The 23,795-nt window shown below is 40.9% G+C and overlaps 1 protein-coding gene and 1 long non-coding RNA gene across 12 annotated transcripts in view; both read left to right on the top strand.

The window, feature by feature from the left end:
- mef2cb (myocyte enhancer factor 2cb) overlaps positions 1-10,837 on the top strand; it is a 100,813-nt gene extending 89,976 nt beyond the window's left edge. For all 8 annotated transcript variants that reach the window (XM_036935519.1, XM_036935518.1, XM_036935517.1 and 5 more), the window contains 4 exons: positions 4,539-4,714; positions 5,954-6,083; positions 6,723-6,858; positions 7,093-10,837. In XM_036935519.1, coding sequence (XP_036791414.1) covers positions 4,539-4,714; positions 5,954-6,083; positions 6,723-6,858; positions 7,093-7,435 — 785 coding nt within the window. In that variant the 3' untranslated portion in view covers positions 7,436-10,837. The remainder of the gene's footprint in view (positions 1-4,538; positions 4,715-5,953; positions 6,084-6,722; positions 6,859-7,092) is intronic.
- Positions 10,838-17,103: 6,266 nt separating this feature from the next.
- LOC110535727 overlaps positions 17,104-23,795 on the top strand; it is a 71,653-nt gene continuing 64,961 nt past the window's right edge. Inside the window, exon 1 of one of the 4 annotated variants that reach the window (XR_002475301.2) lies at positions 17,104-18,246. This is a non-coding gene — a long non-coding RNA (uncharacterized LOC110535727). Of the gene's footprint in view, positions 18,247-20,904; positions 21,189-23,795 lie in introns of those variants that run through there. The other 3 variants (XR_005034635.1, XR_002475302.2, XR_005034634.1) reach the window with 3 other exon arrangements.

Below are 23,795 nucleotides of genomic sequence, written 5' to 3'. Positions count from 1 at the left end.
AAATGACAGTGACAGAGGTAAAACGGACATTTCTCGAAGAAAGGAAAGAATATGTCCTCACAAACCAACCAAATCAGGCGGATATGGGAGAATTGTGTGGGATCACTGGGTGAAAATGACCACTCTCTCTGGCTCTAGGACAGTAGCATCTCCACTCCTCCACTAGTTGAATCATTTTAATATTTGAAGTAATGGTTTCCGCAGTACAACGTCAAATCAAACTTTGCTTGTCACATGCGCCGAATACAACAAGTACTGTGAAATGCTTACTTACAAGCCCTTAACTCTTCTTTACTCTTAACTGTTGGTTAAGAAAATATTTACCAAATAAACTAAAGTAAAAAATAAAAAAAATGTAAAGTAACAAATCAAATCTAATTTATTTGTATAGCCCTTCGTACATCAGCTAATATCTCAAAGTGCTGTACAGAAACCCAGCCTAAAACCCCAAACAGCAAGCAATGCAGGCGTAGAAGCACGGTTGCTCCCTAGAACTCCCTAGAAAGGCCAAAACCTAAGAAGAAACCTAGAGAGGAACCAGGCTATGAGGGGTGGCCAGTCCTCTTCTGGCTGTGCCGGGTGGCGATTATAAAAGAATATGGCCAAGATGTTCAAATGTTCATAAATGACCAGCATGGTCAAATAATAATAATCAAAGTAGTTGTCGAGGGTGCAGAAAGTCAGCACCTCAGGTGCTGAACAGTTGAAACTGGAGCAGCAGCACGGCCAGGTGGACTGGGGACATCAAGGAGTCCTCATGCCAGGTAGTCCTGAGGCATGGTCCTAGGGCTCAGGTCCTCCGAGAGAGAGGAAGAGAGAAAGAGAGAATTAGAGAGAGCATACTTAAATTCACACAGGACACCGGATAAGACAGGAGGAGTACTCCAGATATAACAAACTGACCCTAGCTCCCGACACATAAACTACTGCAGCATAAATACTGGAGGCTGAGACAAGAGGGGTCAGGAGACACTGTGGCCCCATCCAATGATACCCCCGGACAGGTCCAAACAGGAAGGATATAACCCCACCCACTTTGCCAAAGCACAGCCCCCACACCACTAGAGGGATATCTTTAACCACCAACTTACCATCCTGGGACAAGGCCGAGTATAGCCCACAAAGATCTCCGCCACGGCACAACCCAAGGGGGGGGGGCGCCAACCCAGACAGGAAGATCACATCAGTGACTCAACCCACTCAAGTGACACACCCCTCCTAGGGACGGCATGAAAGAGCACCAGTAAGCCAGTGACTCAGCCCCTGTAATAGGGTTAGAGGCAGAGTCTCCCAGTGGTAAGAAGGGAACCGGACAGGCAGAGACAGCAAGGGCGGTTCGTTGCTCCAGAGCCTTTCCGTTCACCTTCACACTCCTGGGCCAGACTACACTCAATCATATGATCCACTGAAGAGATGAGTCTTTAGTAAAGACTTAAACTTTGAGACCGAGTCTGCGTCTCTCACATGGATAGGCAGACCATTCCATAAAAATTGAGCTCTATAGGAGAAAGCCCTGCCTCCAGCTGTTTGCTTAGAAATTCTAGGGACAATTAGGAGGCCTGTGTCTTATGAACGTAGCGTACGTGTAGGTATGTACAGCAGGACCAAATCAGAGAGATAGGTAGGAGAAAGCCCATGTAATGCTTTGTAGGTTAGCAGTAAAACCTTGAAAACAGCCCTTGCCTTAACAGGAAGCCAGTGTAGGTAGCCTAGCACTGGAGTAATATGATAACATGTTTTGGTTCTAGTCAGGATTCTAGCAGCCGTATTTAGCACTAACTAAAGTTTATTTAGTGCTTTATCCGGGTAGCCGGAAAGTAGAGCATTGCAGTAGTCTAACCTAGAAGTAACAAAAGCATGGATTAATTTTTCTGCATCATTTTTGGTCAGAAAGTTTCTGATTTTTGCAATGTTATGTAAATGGAAAAAAGCTGTCCTTGAAACAGTCTTGATATGTTCATCAAAAGAGAGATCAGGGTCCAGAGTAACGCCGAGGTCCTTCACAGTTTTATTTGAGACGACTGTACAACCATTAAGATTAATTGTCAGATTCAACAGAATATCTTTTTGTTTCTTGGGACCTAGAACAAGCATCTCTGTTTTGTCCGAGTTTAAAAGTAGAAAGTTTGCAGCCATCCACTTCCTTATGTCTGAAACACAGACTTTTAGCGAACGATAACGTAATAACACAATAACATAACAATAACGAGGCTTTATACAGGGGGTACTGGTACCGAGTCAGTGCGGGGGTACAGGTTAGAGATAATTTGTACATTTAGGTAGGGATGAAGTGACTATGCATAGATAATAAACAATGACTAGCAGCAGTGTACAAAACAAAGGAGGGGGGTCAATGTAAATAGTCCGGTGGCCATTTTATTAAAAATGCAGCAGTCTTATGGCTTGGGGGTAGAAGCTGTTAATGAGCCTTTTGGTCCTAGACTTGGAGGTCTGGTACTACTTGACGTGCGGTAGCAGAGAAAACAGTCTATGATTTAGGTGACTGGTAGCTCTCTCAATTTTATGGGCTTCCCTCTGACACCGCCTATTATATAGGTCCTGGATTGCAGGATGTTTGGCCCCAGTGGTGTACTGGGCCGTACACACTATCCTTTGTAGCACCTCTGTAGTGTGGTGATGCAACTGGTCAGGATGCTCTCGATGTTGCAGCTGTAGAACTTTTTGAGGATCTGGGGACCCATACCAAATCTCTTCAGTCTCCTGAGCGGGAAAAGGTTTTGTTGTGCCCTCTTCACGACTGTCTTGGTGTATTTGGACCATCGTTGGTGATGTGGACACCAAGGAACTTGAAACTCTCAACCCGCTCCACTACAGCCCCGTTGATGTTAATAGGGGCCTGTTCTGCCTTTTCCTGTAGTGCACGATCAGCTCCTTTGTCTTGCTCACATAGAGGGAGAGATTGTTTGCCTGGTGTTGTCAACAAACTTAATGATGGTTTTGGAGTCGTGTTTGGCCACGCAGTCGTGGGTGAACAGGGAGTACAGGAGGGGACTAAGTACCCACCCCTGAGGGGCCCCAATGTTGAGGATCAGCGTGGCAGATGTGTTGTTGCCTACCATTACCACCTGGGGGCGGCCCGTCAGGAAGTCCAGGATCCAGTTGCAGAGGGAGGTGTGTAGTCCCAGGGTCATGGGCACTATGGTGTTGAACGCTGAGCTCTAGTCAATGAACATTATTTTCACATAGGTGTTTATTTTGTCCAGGTGGGAAAGGGCTGTGTGGAGTGCGATTGAGATTGCGTCATCTGTGGATCTGTTGGGGCGGTATGCGAATTTAGGCAGGTTATCTTCGCTTCCTTTGGCCAGGGACAATGGTTGTCTGCTTGAAACATGTAGATATTACAGAGTCAGTCAGGGAGAGGTTTAAAATGTCAGTGAAGACACTTGCCAGTTGGTCCGTGCATGCTTTGAGTACACGTCCTGGTAATCCATCTGGCCCCGCGGCCTTGTGAATGTTGACCTGTTTAAAGGTCTTGCTCACATTCTCTAACGAGACCGTTATCACACAGTCATCCAGAACAGCTGGTGCTCTCGTGAATGCTTCAGCGTTGCTTGCCTCGAAGCGAGCATAAAAGGCATTTAGCTCATCTGGTAGGCTCGCATCACTGGGCAGCTCGCATCTGGGTTACCCTTTGTAGTCTGTAATAGTTTTCAAGCCCTGCCACATCCGACGAGCATCAGAGCCGGTGTAGTAGGATTCAATCTTAATCCTGTATTGACGCTTGCTTGTTTGATGGTTTGTCTGAGTGCATAGCGGGATTTCTTATATGCATCTGGATTAGTGTCCCGCTCCTTGAAAGCGGCAGCTCTAGCCTTTAGCTCGATGCGGATGTTGCCTGTAATCCATGGCATCTGGTTGGGATATGTACATAGGGTCACTGTGGGGACGACGTCGTCAATGCACTTATTGATGATGCCGATGACTGAGGTGGTATACTCCTCAGTGCCATTGGATGAATCCCAGAACATATTCTAGTCTGTGCTAGCAAAACAGTCCTGACCACTTCATCTGACCACTTCCTTATTGAGCGAGTCACTGGTACTTCCTGCTTTAGTTTTTGCTTGTAAGCAGGAATCATGAGAATAGAATTATGGTCAGATTTACCAAATGGAGAGCGGGGGAGAGCTTTGTATGCATCTCTGTGTGTGGAGTAAAGATGGTCTAGAGTTTTTTTCCCCTCTGGTTGCACATTTGACATGCTGGTAAAAATGTGGTAAAACTGATTTAAGTTTGTCTGCATTTACGTCCCCGGCCACTAGAAGCGCTGCTTCTGGGTGAGCATTTTCTTGTTTGCTTATGGCCTTATAGAGTTGGTTCAGTGCGGTCTTAGTGCCAGTTACGGGCATGTAATACGTCAGCCATCCTCTTCGGCGCCGTCTTTAGCAGCGCCGAATACGGCAAACATGCTTTAACATGCTACTGTTGTCTGAGGACAATCAGACAGTAATGACGGTCTTTTGAACAGTATAACTGATGGCTCCCTCTCTCTCTCTCTCGTCTTCCTCTCTTCTCATTAGGCAACGGCTACGGGAACCACCACCGTAACTCGCCCGGTCTGCTGGCCTCTCCAGGTAGCATGAACAAGAGCATGCAGGCCAAGTCTCCGCCACCCATGAACCTGGGCATGAACAACCGCAAGCCGGACCTGCGCGTGCTCATCCCCCCTGGAGCCAAGAACAACATGCCCTCCATGGTGAGTTGCTCATTCACTTTACCCCCAGGCCCAGTTCCAGTACTGATTCCATCCCCCCTCACCCCTGTTTGTCCTTCATCTTTTTTTTTACACATGTCCCTTCAGTTGATTTTCTTTGTATATGTTCTATTGTCTTCTTGAGTGTTTGTTTTAAGTGGCTGAGGCTGTCCGATATATGTGCTGTCATAAGTTATGATTTTAATAAGATAGATAGACTGTTAGTGGAGTACAGCAGTAATAATTAATTTCCTTTTTTAAATGAGCTTCTGTTTAGTAGCCTCACTACTAGCAGGTCCATCCTTAGAACCACACCCGCCTGCTACCTCCATCCAATGAAACTAATTTGAATGTATCGCCCTCCCCTCTAATGCCGTCAGTCTGAGGATGTCAATCTGCTATTGGTAAGTTGGCCCGTCACGCAAACTAGCAACCAAAAATAATAACAATCTCCAAACACAGATGTCATCCACCATCCTCAGTTAGATAGACGGGAGACAAGTCATTATGCTTTAACAATAGAAGTTCTATGGGTGTAATTGTGTTGCTCCCAAGAGCTGCTCAAAGGTCAGTGATTACTTTTTACGAATTTAAGGTTAGGATTGAAGTAAAGAGTAAGATGATCCTCGTTGTCCACAAAGGAGCAACCTCCATGATCTGCGGCATGCGTTGTACATGTTGGGATGAGGGGGGTATCGTTTAGCCAGGACCTAGGGTGACACCTAGTGGTATGTCTGAGTCATTGCATCCTATCCTCTTTCCTCTCTCATCCCCCTCATTTCAACCCCCTCCCTCATTCTTTCCTTCTATGTCTGCTTGAGGGGCGTTGCATGGCACCTTAGCATACATGCTTCCCCTCTCTCAGAACCAGGAAATGAAAGGCAACAAAAGGAACACTTTTATATGGCATTAAACCGCCATAATTTCTGCACCACCCTGCCACAATAAAGTGCCTCTCCCAGCCGTCGCTGTTTCTGTTGCCATGGAGACCAGCAGGGTTACTATAGAGACAGCGGAACCTCAGAAGGGGTGGTAAATGATAGGGTTGGCAGGGTTCAGCAGTGCCGCGTGTCAAGTGATTAATTTCCAAGAAGCTGGCATCTTGTTCATTCTTCTAGCATCTGCAGAGCAAAAAAACAAAACAACTAAGTCTATTTTTATTCTCTTTTTTTTCTTTGGTGCTGACTTTATTTGTGATGGCACTCATGCTTTTCCGTCTCTCTTTTTCTCTTCCCCTCATAGAACCAGAGAATAAACAACTCCCAGTCAGCACAGTCATTGGCCACCCCTGTGGTTTCAGTAGCAACGCCCACCCTACCAGGACAAGGCATGGGCGGTTACCCATCAGCCATCTCCACTTCATACGGTACTGGTAAGTACCACTGCTTTTACACATGTTCTACACAAACACACATGCACATACACACAAACACAGTCTTCGTCACATATAAACTCTACATCAGTGTGTGTGTCCTTATTACTACTTTCAGGGTATCAATGAGTCTGGAAAGTGAACTATACATGGCACACACTCGCCCCGCTATTTATGTTTTTATTTGAGGATTTATTTGATTCTTATTGATTTGATAAGATCTATATCTCACACATACAGATTTGCATGACTTCACAGACATGATAGTTATTGCAAGCATGCTCATTATCAAATAAATATAGCATTTTAATGCAAAATCAGCCAACAATAAGTTGTCCGGCCCTGAAACATGGCCTCATCGTAATGTGATGTTAAAAACATTTAATTTCAAAAACCTAACAGCAGGTGGTGCTGTTCCTACACATATATCCCTCAATGCAACACTCCCACACCCACTTTGTGACTCATTGGCACCTGTATTGGCCCAGCAGGAAACAATGTATAAGGAGAAAGAAATTGACTGTTATACTATTCATTTCAGTAGCCATAATTCAAAACAAATGTACTTTACAAACCTTGTTGAACTGGCCTGAACTGGTTTTGACTGGTTGCCTTCTCTCTCTCTGTATGTCTGTGTAGAATACTCGCTGAGCAGTGCAGACCTATCCTCCCTGTCCGGCTTTAACAGTGGTAGCTCCCTCCACCTGGGCTCCATGAGCGGTTGGCAACAACAACACCTCCAGAACATGCAGCATTCGGCCCTCGGTCAGCTAGGGTGAGTATATGAAAATACACACAAGCAGTAGACAAATCAAAGAGAAGTGAAGCTTGAAATGAAGCTTGTTGGTGAAACAATAGTGAAAATACTGATACATATTGATATTTTTTGACTAGATATGATATATGAATGGGGCGATTTGTAGTAAACGTGTGTGCCTGTGTGTAACTGCGGGTGCATGATCATGTTTCTTTACTCTGTAACCCCTTGTGTTTCCTTTCCTTCCTACAGAAATTGCAATAGCAATCACTTATGTCAGAGTTCAAATCTCTCCCTGCCTTCTGCTCAAAGCCTGCACATCAAGTCCGAACCTGTTTCTCCTCCTAGAGATCGCACCAGTAGCACACCGTTGTGCTACGGCATCCATCAGCAACATAACCCGTCGTCCCGCCAGGACTCGGGCCACTCCCCTGTCGACAGCCTGAGCAGCTGCAGCAGCTCCCATGAGGGCAGCGACCGGGACGAGCACAGGAACGAGTTCCACTCTCCACTGGGACTGTCTCGGCCCGCCATGGACGAGCGCGAGAGTCCCTCGGTCAAACGCGTGCGCCTGTCTGAAGGGTGGGCCACATGATAGCCCAGCGTTGGCCGTTGCCCAAGCCCTGCGACGTAATGATGCCTCGACACCATCGCCCTCTATATCAACACGCGACACGTCACTCACCCCCAGACCCCGTGCTCTCTCTCTCTTTTTCTCTCTCTTTCTGTTTCATTGGAGGAAGGGGGGCACGCTTTTCTAAATTTAACTGTAATGTTTTCTTTTTTCTTTTTTTGCGGAGTATGTGTGCTATACATATTGAAGTTCTATAAAGCAGTGGGGATGGGACTGGTGATCCAAGATAAAATGGGTGTTGGTTGGGGTTAGGGATATTTTTGGTGGGGAGCTATGCATTATTTGTGCCGTGTGGAAAAAAATGATGCATAGATATTTACACGTGTGTGTATGTGTAAATATATGCATATCAACAAATAAACAACAAAAAAGTCAGGTACTCTGTTTTGTAAAAGTACTTACAACTTGCCTCAATGATAATCAGTGACTGGAGGAAAATCGAGAGCGTATGTTGCTGAGCGAACAGCCTAGCACTTGAGTTGGTCAACCAATACATGTGTACAGAGTCAATTTCATTGCTAACTTTCTCCGTAGTTCTCCCTTGCAAAATGTATGTTACGATAGATGATGTCATGTTGCAGGTTCAACGTATTTATGTAAATAGAGGGGGCAGGGGCAAAGGGGAGGGGTCAAATGTGGCTATACATTACAGATTATTCATATACAAAATTAAAGCTAATATGCAACATTTGAAGGATTGTACAGGTATACCCCACAGGCCCATTGGTAGATGTGAGGAACCAAGATGAGAGAACCCATGCTAAACATAAAGCTCCTCATCAAACATGGAGCACATTGATAGGACCATCCTTTTACCCAAGAGCCATGTTAGTTGAATCAAGAAACCCTGGGTCTTGTATGAAATATTCAGTAAAAAAAAAAAAAAACTGTTGTACGATAGACTTGCTTATATTTTCATATGAAAGGTATACAATGCAAAGCAATTTTGTGGCTTTTTGTAGTTTCTATAAGCCAGAATGTGTTTTTTGATAGCTTTGCTAATATAAGACGGATAGTCCGATGAGAAATGAAAAAACCCTAAGCCATGAAAACAGACTGAGAACCCATGCTTAGCTGAACTGTTTTCTCTTTCTAGAGGTTTCGTTTTTAAACGTGTTTCTAATTATATATAATAATGATAATATTAAGAATCTTTAAAAAAAAAAAAATCTGTGAATTAACATGCTTGTGTATAGCTTTCTAATATATAAATATATATAATAATGTTTTTTCTTTTTTTTCTTAGTGGAGTTTTCTATGTGCAATTGCACATATTGTCTGTTTTTTTGTTTTATTTGCGCCTGGGACAGTGCTGTTCAGAGGCGTATTTAGTCTAACCTTGAGAACCAGTTGAACAGAGTTGTGTTTGTGAGTAAATTCAGAAAGATAGATCTCTTTGCTGACAAACAACATATTTGTGGAAACTGTGTGGGGATTGGAACTTGGGATTAATGCCCATGCAGATGACATGCGTCATGCCAAATGAACATTTTTGACATCACCCATGATGGCCCATTTGTGCATGTGTCAGTTTCTACAACAATATCCAACAAAATCCTCTTTGATGGGACCTTTGGCCCATGTATTCTGTATATTTTGAACATTTTATTTCATCTTTTCACTGCAAATCCTTTGCCAATTATTACAATGAGACCCAAACTTGTGTGCAGGACACCACATAAATCCAGATTACAATATTTATTTGATAGTTCCAAATTGTATTTGTGTCAAATGATCAAGCTGTTGAGTATATCGGTGGTCTATTGTTAATCACAAGGAGTTGTGTCATATTTGACCCCACTCAGTCCAATCACCAGCGCAGTGTTCCACAACCTCCTCAGCAGTGTAACATGAAGCATTCAAACAAGACGTTGTAGGAAAAATGTACATGCTGGTTTGGGAGAAGTACAACAGTTGATTTCAGACAAATATATATATATATCTTTTTTTTTGACATGAAACTAGTCACATTTCTCTCTGCCTCTCACTCCTCAGTCTGTTGTCACTCAAGTGTTATGGTATTTCTATGTGCATATTTCATGCGAGTTCACTATGTTGTTGCTGTATACAGTCTGTGTAGTCAGAAACAGGGGCAGAGCCCCTACTGTGTTCTTTCTTTTTTTTTTATTCAATACAAATGGTTAAAAAAAAAAAAACATGATATTTCAGGCAGCATATGTGTGGAAAACCAAAGCCAGTGGCATTTCTGTGTTGTAATATTATTCAACTTTTATTTTCACATTCATTTATGGTTATTGCAAGCATTGAAAAAAAAAACATCAATAAAAGCATTTGCTCAAAATGTAGAATTGGTTTCCCATTTCAATTTGATTTGGTCATACTGTTCATAGTTGATAGAGGTTGAGAATACCATCACATGTCCTCCTTGAGACATGGCAGATATAGTAGCTAGTACTTAGTAGCTATAGTGTCGTGTTATCAGAATGCATTTCCTTGTGAACTGCGGCTAAAATCATAAAACAAAAGTGTCATTTTTTGTATATTCATTGAGTCATTGAGTATCATGGAAAAGTATGTTTTCCAAATCCTACTTTTGTTAATTTAGCTGATTGAGTTACTTTGCTGTTTTGTGCCACCTGCTCACCAATGAATTACGGAAAACACAACACCAAGAGCTCCCTTTCTTTGAGCTGTGGTGTGTTTTTTGAGGTGTAGGTGGCATTTATTGATATTGTGTAAGCAAAGACATTGAGCATGCTTGATTTATTTCATATTTTATTTTGGTTATGGATTTGAAGCATCTGTATTTCTTCACCTGTTGATCAGTTGTAAAATGCCATTATTCTGTATTAGCCTCTATACTAGTCCCTCTAACTGACTCACCCCAGTACCTCAGCTACCGTTTGATCGGTCACGTCTAGTGCAAAGGGGAGACCATACACTTGTACAGTCATGTGGTATACATACACTTGTACAGTCATGTGGTATACCATTGCCAACTATTACCAACTATTCACTTGGGATTATTGGATTGCTCCACCATGTTTGCGGTTTTCTTTATTTTAGTTGTATACATTAAAAAAGGTGGGGGGGGAAATGAGTAGCTAAAAATGCTTAACCGTCTGTAATAACTTTTGTAGCTTCTAGAAATCTAAACGTTGGAGAGGTCTGAAGTTAGTGTTTGGGGAAAGCGAAAGCGGCTTTCAGCGGCATAAGCTGGCCTTTGTTGCCACTTGAAGATAAGATATTATTCAATTAAAGCCACATCTCTGTATCTCATAGAACTTGATTCAGCTGTATGTAGTGAAAAAGTCTGGATCCTAAAATCAAAGTTTCTTCTGCTGGGGAAAAGATATTTGTATTTTGCAGAGAATTCAGTAAAATGACTGGCTTTCTTAGTTACCCTGATGTTCTGGTGTGACTTTATTGTGTTTGTCAATTTCTCTCCATGTATGCCCTTCACCTTGATAACTGAACACGGTAGACCCAATATAAAAACGGATACACTATATATACAAAAGTGTGTGGACAGCCCTACAAATGAATGGATTTGGCTATTTCAGCCACTATTTTTGCAGACGGGTGTATAAAATCAAGCACACCGCCATGCAATCTCCATAGACAAACATTGGCAGTAGAATGGCCTTATTGAAGAGCTCAATGACTTTTAACGTGGCATCATCAAAGAATGCCACCTTTCCAACAAGTCAGTTTGTGAAATTTCTGCCCTGCTTGAGCTGCCCCGGTCAATTGTAAGTGTTGTTATTGTGAAGTGGAAACGTCTAGGAGCAACAACGGCTCAGCCGCGAAGTGGTATGCCACACAAGCTCACAGAACGGGAACACTGAGTCCTGAAGAGTATAGCACGTAACACTCATCTGTCCTCGGTTGCAACACTCACTACTGAGTTGCAAACTGCCTCTGTAAGCAACATCAGCACAATAACTGTTCGTCGGGAGCTTCATGAAATGGGTTTCCATCGCCGAGCAGCCACACACAAGCCTAAGATCACCATGCACAATGCCAAGCATAGGCTGGAGTGATGTAAAGCTCGCTGCCATTGGACTCTGGAGCAGTTTAAACGCGTCCTCTGGAGCGATAAATCACGCTTCACCATCTGGCAGTCCGACAAATGAATCTGGGTTTGGCGGATGCCAGGAGAACACTACCTGCCATAATGCATAGTGCCAACTGTAAAGTTTGGTGGAGGAGGAATAATGATATGGGGTTGTGTTTATGTTTTGTGCCAGGCCCCTTAGTTCCAGTAAAGGGTCATTTTAACGCTACAAAATACAATGACATTCTAGACGATTCTGTGCTTCCAACTTTGTGGCAACAGTTTGGGGAAGGCCCTTTCCTGTTTCAGCATGACAATGCCCTCAGGCACAAAACGAGGTCCATACAGAAATGGTTTGTCGAGATCATATTTCAATTTATGTAACACTTTTTTGGTTACTACATGATTTCATGAGTGTTATTTCATAATTTTGATGTCTTCACTATTATTCTCGAAAATAGTAAAAATAAAGAATAACCCTTGAATGAGTAGGTGTGTCCAAACTTTTCACTTGTACTGTATATTTACATAAAATTAACCAACGGTCCCCAGACAATGACTGCGAGAGTCTCAATTAATGTCTGGTGTCATTGAGCTACAGTGGCTTGCGAAAGTATTCACACCCCTTGGCATTTTTCCTATTTTGTTGCCTTACAACCTGAAATTAAAATAGATTTTTTTGGGGGGGGGGTTGTATCATTTGATTTACACAACATGCCTGCCACTTTGAAGATGAAAAAAATATGTTTTATTGTGAAACATACAAGAAATAACCCAAGAAAACAGAAAACTTGAGCGTGCATAACTATTCACCCCCCCCCCCCCCCAAAAAAAAAAAATCAATACTTTGTAGAGACACCTTGTGCAGGAATTACAGCTGCAATTCTCTTTGGGGTATGTCTCTATAAGCTTGGTACATCTTGCCACTGGGATTTTTGCCCATTCTTCAAGGCAAAACTGCTCCAGCCATTTCAAGTAGGATGGGTTCCGCTGGTGTACAGCAATATTTAAGTCATACCACAGATTCAAAATTGGATTGAGGTCTGTCCTTTGACTAGGCCATTCCAAGATATTTAAATGTTTCCCCACCACTTGAGTGTTGGTTCAGCAGTATGCTTAGGGTCATTGTCCTGCTGGAAGGGGAACCCCTGTCCCAGTCTCAAATTTCTGGAAGACTGAAACAGGTTTTCCTCAAGAATTTCCCTGTAGTTAGCGTCATCCATCATTCCTTAGATTCTGACCAGTTTCCCAGTCCCTGCCAATGAAAAACATCCCCACAGCATGATGCTGCCACCACCATACTTCACTGTGGGGATGTTGTTCTCAGGGTGATGAGAGGTGTTGGGTTTGCACCAGACATAGAATTTTCCTTGATAGCCAAAACCTCAATTTTAGTCTCATCTGACCAGAGTACCTTCTTCCATACGTTTGGGGTCTCCCACGTGCCTTTTGGTGAACACCAAATGTGTTTGCTTATATTTTTCTTTAAGCAATGGCTTTTTTCTGGCCACTCTACCGTAAAGCCCAGCTCTGTGGAGTGTACGGCTTAAAGTCGTTGTATGAACAGATACTCCAATCTCCGCTGTGGAGCTTTGCAGCTCCTTCAGGGTTATCTTTGGTCTCTTTGTTACCTCTCTGAATAATGCCCTCCTTGCCTGGTCTGTAAGTTTTGGTGGGCGGCCCTCTCTCTGCAGGTTTGTTGTGGTGCCATACTCTTTCAAAATATATATTGGATTTAATGGTGCTCCATGGGATGTTCAAAGTTTTGGATATTTTTGTATAACCCAACCCTGATCTGTACTTTTCCACAACTTTGTCCATGACCTGTTTGGAGAGCTCATTGGTCTTCATTGTGTCGATTGCTTAGTGGTGTTGCTTGCTTTGTGGTATTGCAGACTCTGGGGCCTTTCAGAACAGCTGTATATATACTGAGATCATGTGACAGATCATGTGACACTTAAATAAAGTCCATCTGTGTGCAATCTAACTAATTATGTGACTTCTGAAGGTAATTGGTTGCACCATTTCTTATTTAGGGGCTGCAAAAGGGGTGAATACATATGCACGCACCACTTTACCATTTTTTTATTTCTTTTTTTTCCACTTCACCAATTTGGACTATTTTGTGTATGTCCATGACATTAAATCCAAATAAAACTCTGTTTAAATTACAGGTTGTAATGCAACAAAATAGGAAAAACACCAATGGGGATGAATACTTTTGCAAGGTACTGAACTGCACTGCGAAAATAAAGGAAACAGCAACGCCCGAGGCGTTGGGCCAAAACAAGACAGTACAGCTTCAATGTACCTTGGCACAGATTCTACAAGTATCTGGAAGTCTATCGGGGGATGCGACACCAATCTTCCAGGAGAAATTCCGTAATTTGACGTTTTGTTGTTGGTGGAAAACGCTGTCTCATGCGCTGCTCCAGAATCTTCCCCAAGTTTTCAATTGGATTGAAATCTGGTGACTGCCGGTCAAACCACTCAGTGACCACTTGTGCCCAGTGGATTGTGGGGCATAGCCATGGTAGCCAAAATAATGGCTTGCCAGGCATTTTTATACATGCATGATGGGATATTCCACACCTGTGTGGAAGCACCTGCTTTCAATATACTTTGTATCCCTCATTTACTCAACTATTTCCCTTATTTTGGCAGTTACCTGTAATATAACATAATATGGATGAAACCACATTGAGACACGGTAATGGCATTTTTTTGCTTTATTTCTTCCAACTGTAGCGTAGTAAGGTTACCAAATCATGGCATTGAGTCATGGGAACTCAAATGACATACTTTTATTTGACATTTACAGCTAAGGTTTATTTCACATCACATTCAGTGATACATTTTGCCAGTAAACATACATTTATTCTGAGCATATGCAAGAAAAAAAAATGCATTATCCACATTTCGGAAAGACTGATAATAATTCCCCCATCAAACTCAATGGAACAACGGTCACAGAGTACTAAAAATCCCAGACAGCGTGAGCGGTTAATTCAACGAAGAAGAAAAAACATGTATTGAAGGTGCTTCATCATGTTCGTCTTACATTGAGAATGGTTGTAGCTATTATGGTTGTGGAATGGTTGTAGACTAGTATAGGCCGCTCTAACCTTCAATTGTCCTGGTGTGGCTTAATAATGTACGATTTCACCCTTTACCTATCAGCCTGACAAACAAGAACATATGTCCATAAATGGTTGGGGAAAACTTGATATCAAGAACAAGACATTTCAGGAAGACACATTTTAGCTGAAGATTAATTAACTGGTAGAATTAATGTGGGGGGTTTTATCCTGAAAAACTAGATCTAAAATGGATGCAAATGTGTGAAATTTGAAACATGTGAAACCAATACTTGGGAAAGAGTCATTGGGCTATTTGCTACAAAACGATTAAGCAACCTGTGCGCAATTTGAAGCAGAGAACTAAACTTAAATGACATTTGGACAAAACAGTTGAAATACAATTGCGCAACCGACTAGGCAAAAACTGTTTGAATCAAAGTTATTTCCATGTCATTTCAACAACATCAAAAAAACGTGATGATATTGAATGAACGTGGAACACTGATTGGATTGAGAGAATTTCGTATTTTTTCATCCAACTTTTACCCTACATCCAATGAAAGGGTGACATTTTTTGTTGATATCGCGCTGAATTTACGTGAGTTAATCCAACCAAATGTAAATCAAAACTGGAAGTTGAACTGAGGTCTGTGCCCAGTGGGAAAGTATTGCTACAAGCAACTATTCCTGTCAACTGCGCCCCCAATTGCCATGTCTTTTTTTTCTCCCCAATTTTCATAATATAAACTCTTAGAGTAGGCTACAATAATACAATAACATGCTATCATAAATCGAATGTATCAATTTAAAAAATAAGGACAGATCCAGACGTAAGACTATTTAAACCTATTTATTTATTTTAGTACATTGAATAGGTAACCTCGTTAAATTCACATGAATCAAGACTGAGTGAAATCATATAAGATAATTCGATATTGAAAGCACATGGATTATGTAACATAAAAACTGCCGTGACCTAGATTCGAACCGGGATTGCTGCGGCCACAGCGTGTGCAGTGGTGCAAGGAGAGCAAGTTGGAAAGGCAAACACAGCCGCTCAAGTCAGGAGCTAAAATAAGCTTTTTCTTCATATGATAAACAAGAGCGAGAAGATCTGAAGTATAATATGTGGAATTACTTTCACTTTATATTTATGTAAGCTAATTAAAATGTTACTCACCGGAATAACGAATCGAATAAAATAAATTGACCCTAGTGCATGCAATGCTGAAAGAAGTGAACTGTTGTTATTTTAGACAGTTCATTGATACTTCACCATTAATTGAAATTGTAAAAATAGATCACACGACAGAAAAATAATTGTAGGCTAATTCAAAGCGTGTTAAATCGAAGAATAGCATATCCTAATAATAATAGTACGCAAACACAGAGCCATGTTTAGAAATAAATTCAATAAAAGCATAGGCATATGGCTCAAAATCAGACATGAGAAGAAGAATGACAATTAAATTGAGGAATAGCAGGCTATGCAATTCCATTGCAGTTTATTTCAAAACATATTCGTTGTATTTACCCTTCAATTTAAGAAGAAAAAACATTCCACCTAATGTAAAATTTGAAGGATGTGTTATTGGCTAGACATCGCTTTCTTTAGACGTGTATGGTCTTTTGTCAATCCATAGGCATTATTTTTGTAATAATTCGTTCGTTATTTAGGCTACCGACTTTGTGGTTTGCATGACCTTTTGCTGACATGATCTCGTTTGTTCCTAAACGAGAAATAATCGAAACTTCCAAAAACTGGTGACCCTCAATTTAACTACGTGGCACGTGATACTTTCTCCACAATAACCACTAGATGTCGCCCTTTATTAGCTAAGGTGCATAGTACATACACTCTCCCATCCTCAGTCCAAACCTCTAGCCTATCTCAACAGACACCAATATTCACAGATGCTGTATCATCAAAGCCACAAATCTCAATCAGCCTGGTAACTATCGATTCGTTTTCACTAAATAATGACGCTGGACATATTTTGTTAATCAATGTCGAATTCAGGTGGCCTATACTGATAAAACAGAGTAGCCTATGCCTGGGTTTAATAGTAAAAACTAAATAAATAATAGCCTACTGAAACACTTGTGATAATCAAAATCATAATCATTATAATCATAATCATAATACAAATATAAATAATAATAGACTATTTGTTTTTCTGGTTGACGTTAAGTTGCAGCGACGTTGAAACTATATAACTCACATTTTGTATATATATATATATATATATATGTTGTATAGCCCTACACATTTTTTTTAATCATAAATCAAATTGCACAAAGGCACGCACTCAACCACTCTCTCGCTCTCTTTCATTCTCTCTCTCTCTCTCTCTCTCTCTCTCTCTCTGTGTCTCACACACTCACACACGCTCGCGCGCACACACACACACACACCAAGGAACTATTGGCTCTTCTTATCCAAGGCCTGTTTCGTCATGGTGAGATGCTTTAAGATGTCTTTTTTTCTAAAGATTTAAAGATAATTTACAATAAAGGACGCGTTTACGTTCTAAGTCTATTTATGAGTTTTGTTCGAAACTGAGAGCATGAACTGCAAGATCGTAACTTATCCCTACATTTGAAAACAGGCGAAAATATAAATAATTGGTTATTCGCCATATGACTGGAAAGGGTAAGATGTAAAAGAGACCGAGTGACTAGAAACGATTGTCCTCTCATTCTCATTATAGGCTGACCGTGCATGTTTCATTAAACGTATGTAGAGATATGTAATGAGGACAGTCCATGTTGACCACGATATGGATGACGGGTATCACCAGTCGGTGTATTACCAATGATCTAGTTCCAATATGAAGTCTGTGTCAGGCATAAATATGTATTCGATAATTGATTGATGACCACATTAAGATTATAATAGTTTGTATCTTTTTCTATCGTTTGAAGAAAAGCAAGCCATGTAGCCTATAGCCTAATTGGGAAAATGTCGCAGTTTCTTCTCTATCGTCAAATTCGTCCCTGTTACATATGTCACTGATATAATAAGTGCAATGGCTATCTATTTTGAAATATCCGTGACAATTCAAATGCAAATTATTAATACGTCATTGCGTTTGTAAAAAAAAAAGTGTTTATGTTCACGCAGCTCTCTTTTTATTACACTTTGCTGTAGACCTTGTTTGGGTCTGTATCTTGCTTTAGCCTAACCGTCAATAGGTGCTACAGTGTGATTGGAACTGCATATTTATCTAGTTCACATAGCTGACATGCCTCACTTGCCATATTGGTTAAAGTGCGTCACACTATTCCATGTTACAAATTCGAAAAAGGGTGGTTTGGTTTTACAAGTAGCAAGAGCAATTGATGTGCAATAATCTTAGAATGCTGTAGCCTATGCATGCAAACCCCATGCGTGTTTGTCAAAACAAACAACTTGCAGGTCGATGACAGCATGTACCCTGTTTGGAGGGAAAAATCTTTACGTGTGCCCGTCTGACCACTTCTATTGGGTGACACATAAGAGGAGCAGTTCGGGAAAAAGGTTCACTTGACGAGGAGGCTGAGTTACGAGTAGGGACTACGGAATCTCCCAACAGCTCGCACAAATAAATTGGGCTGGAAAATTGGCGACGACTTGATTGAGAGCGCGTGCATAGCCCCGCAGGAAGATTTGAATGGTGGTGTAAAATATAAGGGTAAGTTAAACGTATTTAGCCTAGCCTACTATATATAATGTGTTGCAATTCGATTTTATAAAGCAAAACGCTCATTCTAAACCAATCATTGTTTGTGATTTAAAAAACGATCATGTCTACTAAAAATTCAACAATTAGCTACTTCAAGACAATGGTTAATAAGTCAGTGTTTCATTCAGTGTGTATGTGCTCGCGTGCTCCCACAAATGCGGCCTGTGTGCGCATCATCATTAGCCAATACAGAGGAAATGTCGCCTTTACATAGCCAATAGAGAAACATACTCTTAAGGTGGGTTAACACTTAACATTATTCAGATTATTCAAATGACCATAGGCTACATGTATCCTATATATTTTTGTTGTTGTTGTAAAGCACAATCTCGAGCACCTTTCCTGGAATATAGGCTCCTCAACATCCTCAGGATCCTCAGCATTATTCTGGCACTGAATCCCTTCTTCTATTGTTTGGCCATTAGAATCTTATACATATTTCTGTCGAGAACAATAATAATATTATATTTTACAGTTTTATATCATTAGGCAACTAACAAACTTTCTATAGGCCTATTGCCTTATTTTAACCCATTATTTTCGGAATAGTCCTTTTTTTCAGCTGATAGGCTGTGAAATTCGAAATACTGTAGGTTAACGCTTGTTGGTGTGCGTCATCATCCATAAATATCCATTGCAATCACTACAACCTAAACCAAAAGAAATAGCATGGAAAACGAAGAATATAGAAAAGTAAAGCAATGCAAATCTACCTTTTACATATGCAACAATATAAAAAATAATACGCACGCTGGAACCAACAGCATCGGAGCACTGAGAATGGCAGAGTGGCTCATCTCATTATGCATGGGCGATTTCCCAGGCAGAACCCTTGGTTTCTTCACTTGATGTCTCCAAAGCACACCGCTCACACACCATCGGAGCTTTGTCAAAAACAAACAGGACAATGTTCGCTTTCCAAACGGTAATCAAATTCCCAAGAACCGGTTGGGGGAAATTGCTCTGGCAGCGGCTAGACAGACTATGTAAACTGGATTTGCATATTTTGATGCACTAATTTCCTTGATGTATTTAAATATGGCTGCACGTAGATGATATGCTTGTCTACGTCATTGAACGTGACCTCGCTGTTAAACCAAAACGTGAATCTGGTTAAATCACATGGATATGCCTGCAATTAAACAGGGAAAAGACTAAGAAAGAGAGCTGTAGGAAATTACTTTGCCCTGATATAAATGTAGTGTTTCACAAAAAAAGGACATACTTTATCTCCTCCAAACTATTAACAAGGCATTTGAACCTGTAATAAGCGTAGCTATGTTGATAGTGTAATAACAAATAGGTGATAATAGTTGTAGTAATAATACTAATAACAATACGAATTGCAATTCATTACATTACCTGTATTACCTATTGTAACTTGTTAGTAACAATACCAATATTTCCATTGTCTATAGGCTAGATATGTAACAGCCCAAGCATATCATGGCACATGGTCCTTGCACACAGGGGTGTCATGCACCCCCACAATCTAAGGGGGCACAAAGTACCTGAGGATGGCTGGGGGGTGGAAGTTAGAGAATGTAGCATTTGTCAAACACTTGAAATAGCTTTTTCCTGTAATCTAGAGCCATAATCACTATGCTTAATTCTATATAAAAAAATGTATATTTTCTGTATATCTAAGCATACCTCTTGACCTGTAAGTATCCTACTGACTGGTGGTTATTTTAAAGAAACTAAATGTGCTTCTGCATATCTGCTAAAATCTTGGTAAAAGATTTAAAGGAATGTGAGTCTCATTGAGTACTTTTAGTAATTGCTTGCTTTTTTAAAGTCTACCAACCTTGCAAGCAGACAGGCCAGCTAAGATAGTTAGACAAGCTATCTAACTTGATTGGTAGGCTGAAATGTCTTCATGGTACAGGAGCTAGTTATGAGGTTGGAAGATTGGGATCTGGGCTAGCTAAAGCCAACTTCATAAAATTGCTGGGACACATCTGAGGGGGTCTGTGTGCCCCCTATGGGCACTACGCCTCTGCTTGCACAACACAGGCTAAAGAAGAAGTTAGGGCCACACATTGCTTCCATCTTCTAGCTAACTACTTTTTGCGGTCTTCTGAAATTAATTAATCACAAGTTCAATTGGGACATCATTGTTACATGATATAAATCCTCTCATCACGGTGTGTGTGTTTGTGGGGGGGGGGGTATACAAATTAACTAAATGCTTAGGTGAAGGCAAAAGGACCGACCAAAAACATTTTGAGTGGAATTATAAAATGTTTTTCCCACAAAGACTATGATGTATTACTGGCCTCCTTCCGTCTTGGTTTGGGGTTGTATCAAACACATTATGTTCACGCTTTTGTCTGAACGACTGTAAGTATGTTCCGTTTGTCATAACGCGTTAAAGGAGGGCCTGCAGCAAATTCATTACCGACCGCCATCACTCCGTAACCTGGTCTGGGAATGGGGGAGTCCAGGCCAAAAGACGAACAATGCCTCTTCAGTTCGTGCCCAACAACAGAGCGAGAGAACTTGTTTGAATTTCAGAGCACGTCCTTTCTCACAGAGAAAGGATGGACCCCCCCCCCCCCCCCCCCCCCCCCAAAAAAAAAAGAACTTGCAGACTCTCACAGCTTCAACTGTGCACTTTCTATTTGGTGCCGCAGACGTTATGGGAAAGTTCGGTCTCCCTCTCCCCTCCCTCTATCATGTGCTTGGAATATGCTCAGGCTTTTACTCAGAGCAACTGAAGCACGCATAATGAACTGAGTATTAGCGGCAATTTTAAATGAAGTGACGGCCGAGGACGGCTGGATATTTGGGGGACTGTCCACCGGATCCCACAGAACATATCTCCTATCTGGGATATTTTCTGATTTCTGTGTCTGATTGCTGTGATGCTTCTTGCGCAATTTGAGGAAGTAAGTTCAATTTTGGTGATAATCCCTTGACCGTGCGTAAAGTTTATGTAGCTTGATGTGCGTAAAAGTTACAGTAAAGTTGAATGACTCTGTGAATAATAGACTATATTCATTGCTTCTTATTGGCTAGTGGACGTAATGTATAGAGATGATTTGTTTTAGCTGAAGAGGACCATGTAGGCTACGATTAGCTTTCATATATATTTGAGCAGTTGCAGTTCATACCGCTTCGTAGGGCTGTAGTGCTCTTCCCTGGCACTTAAATACATTTTGTCACATTTGGAGATGTTGTAGGCCTACTTAATTCGCTGAAATAAATAATCATGATGAAAACTCTGAGCATTGTTCAGACTGTTTGCATGAGCTTGTCGCAACCACAGTCACAAGCACAGTGCAAAAGTAGCCAACGCCTCTCCATGCATTGAGCCAAAGTGCAGACTTAGCGCAATGACACGTTCAATTATTGGTAGATGGTTTGTGCAATAAGTTAAAACGGCCAGCGGAGAATGTCTTCAATTGCTCCGAACATCAGTTTATAGTGTGCTATGCCGGGTAAAATTGAATATAGGCTACAACGTATGCGTAAAGATTGGGTTGCACATCGACTCATGATGAAAACTGTGTAGGCTACCTCCGTATCGTATTGTGTAAACAATACTTAATTTCACGCCTATGGTGCAGACCAGTCTCGGTTGTTGGGTTAGTTGTGAAAAAGTACTTATGGGGTTTTGTGTACAGTTAGTTAACCTACTTACTGCTCCAATCCTTAAAGGGACAGTTTGCGATTGTCACATCTTTTTTTTTGTTACTTTTAAAATTAATGAATTATACTTATTGATTCTTGAAGAATATACACTATAATTGCCTAATGAGCTTAATTCAACTGTCTTAGCCCCATAAAGACCAACATATAAGCTTGTTTAACTACATTGTTTGTAAATAACTTAATGTATAACCATAATTGGGATATCATGGATCGTCAGTCTTTGCATGCATTGCTCTGTCTATGAATTTGACAGCTCCAGCCACATTTACCAACACAGTGGTGGGTTGGCAACTGTGTCATTGTTTGAACTTGTTTGATTGCCCCTTTAATGAGCACGAGAACTCAATAAAATAAAGAAAGAAAAGAAAACCACTATTTACAAAGTAAAAATTATTGGTTTGAATGAGTTTATTTAGCCTACATACTGTATAAAAACCAGTCAATATTATACAGATGGTCTATTAGAATGTCACACAGTGTTATACAGTGTCAGACATTCACTGTCATAAATTGGGTACCGAAATAACCACGACATACTCTGTGTAGCATAATCAAGGCATTACTGATGTTTAAAGTGATAGAATGACAACATATAAAACCTACAGTATATTATCACGATTGCAGGCTATATGTTGCAGGGCAAATGTTCCATGCTGTATGGCGCGCAAAAAGGCCAAGGTGGGAGAAATGCTTGCTTTTTATGTTTAAAACTCACTTCTGTTGAAATTGAGAAATAGTAGTCATATAGATTATAATATTATGTCAGAACTATTGGGAAATTTCACTTAACTGAATATATCACTTTGGTAGCCTACTGTTAAAATTGTAGGCCTATGTGGGGTTGTATGATACAACAAATGCGTGGTTGAGGCCTGTGTTACCTATTTTCAGAACTTAGGGTTTACCCTAACTTGCAAATACATGATTAAAAAGTATAAAAAATTGACTTTAATAAATGGGTGACTCTGAAATGATACAGAATTGGATAGAGTCGTGCATGGCGCATTATTGGAGGGACATTGTATTAGTTCATTAGCCTTCAAATGGGATCTCTGTCAGTTGGATCAACCGGTGTCACTTCGAAGGAATTTTAATATCAAGGCTACCACTTATGAATACTTTAACTTGCAGTCAGATTTGTTCCAAATAATAACTGGGCTTAATAATTGCACAGGGCCGGGTGTCGTGATCATATAAACGTTGAATTTAGAAGTGTTTTGTCTAAGCAATTGGAAGCCTTCCAACCTATTTGGGCCTCTCATGTTAGCACCCGAACGACATATTTCAATAGGGCCAATACATTAATATAACGCGCAGCAAAAACACAAGTGAACAGGTGCATGTCGCGACATAGATGGAAACGCAAAACATTTCAGTTAACGTGCAAATATTAGGCAATATCGTAGGCTATAGGGTGTATATGCAGTTAATTAGGCCTACCCGTTGTTTGTAAAATACAGATAATTAAATAAGCCTGAAAAAGGGCTACAAAGTCACATTTTGTGCGGATCATCTCTGCGTTGTAAAAATAAGCCAAGTTTGGAACCACAATTAGTATAGCACGGAAATATCGATCTTGTTTAGTTGGCCTATTAATCGCAATATTGGTGTATCATGTAGCCCAATACCTTAATTGGACCTCACTGCTTTCGCCCTCCTCTCGCTCTCTCAATTGACACACACACACAGAGACACACACAAAGCACACAACTATCTTGCTTTTTTTGTGCCAAATTTTAAGAATTCTTGCTAACAATACGTATACAGTAACCTACCCTATAGTATGGGTATACTGGCATACATCCCAAGCTCATATTAAAAATAAATATTAAAAAAAAAAA

The sequence above is a fragment of the Oncorhynchus mykiss genome, chromosome 11 (genome assembly GCF_013265735.2).
Source record: "Oncorhynchus mykiss isolate Arlee chromosome 11, USDA_OmykA_1.1, whole genome shotgun sequence".
Classification (NCBI taxonomy): domain Eukaryota; kingdom Metazoa; phylum Chordata; class Actinopteri; order Salmoniformes; family Salmonidae; genus Oncorhynchus; species Oncorhynchus mykiss.
Note: the sequence above shows the minus strand (reverse complement) of the source record. Positions and strands in the feature narration are given on the sequence as shown.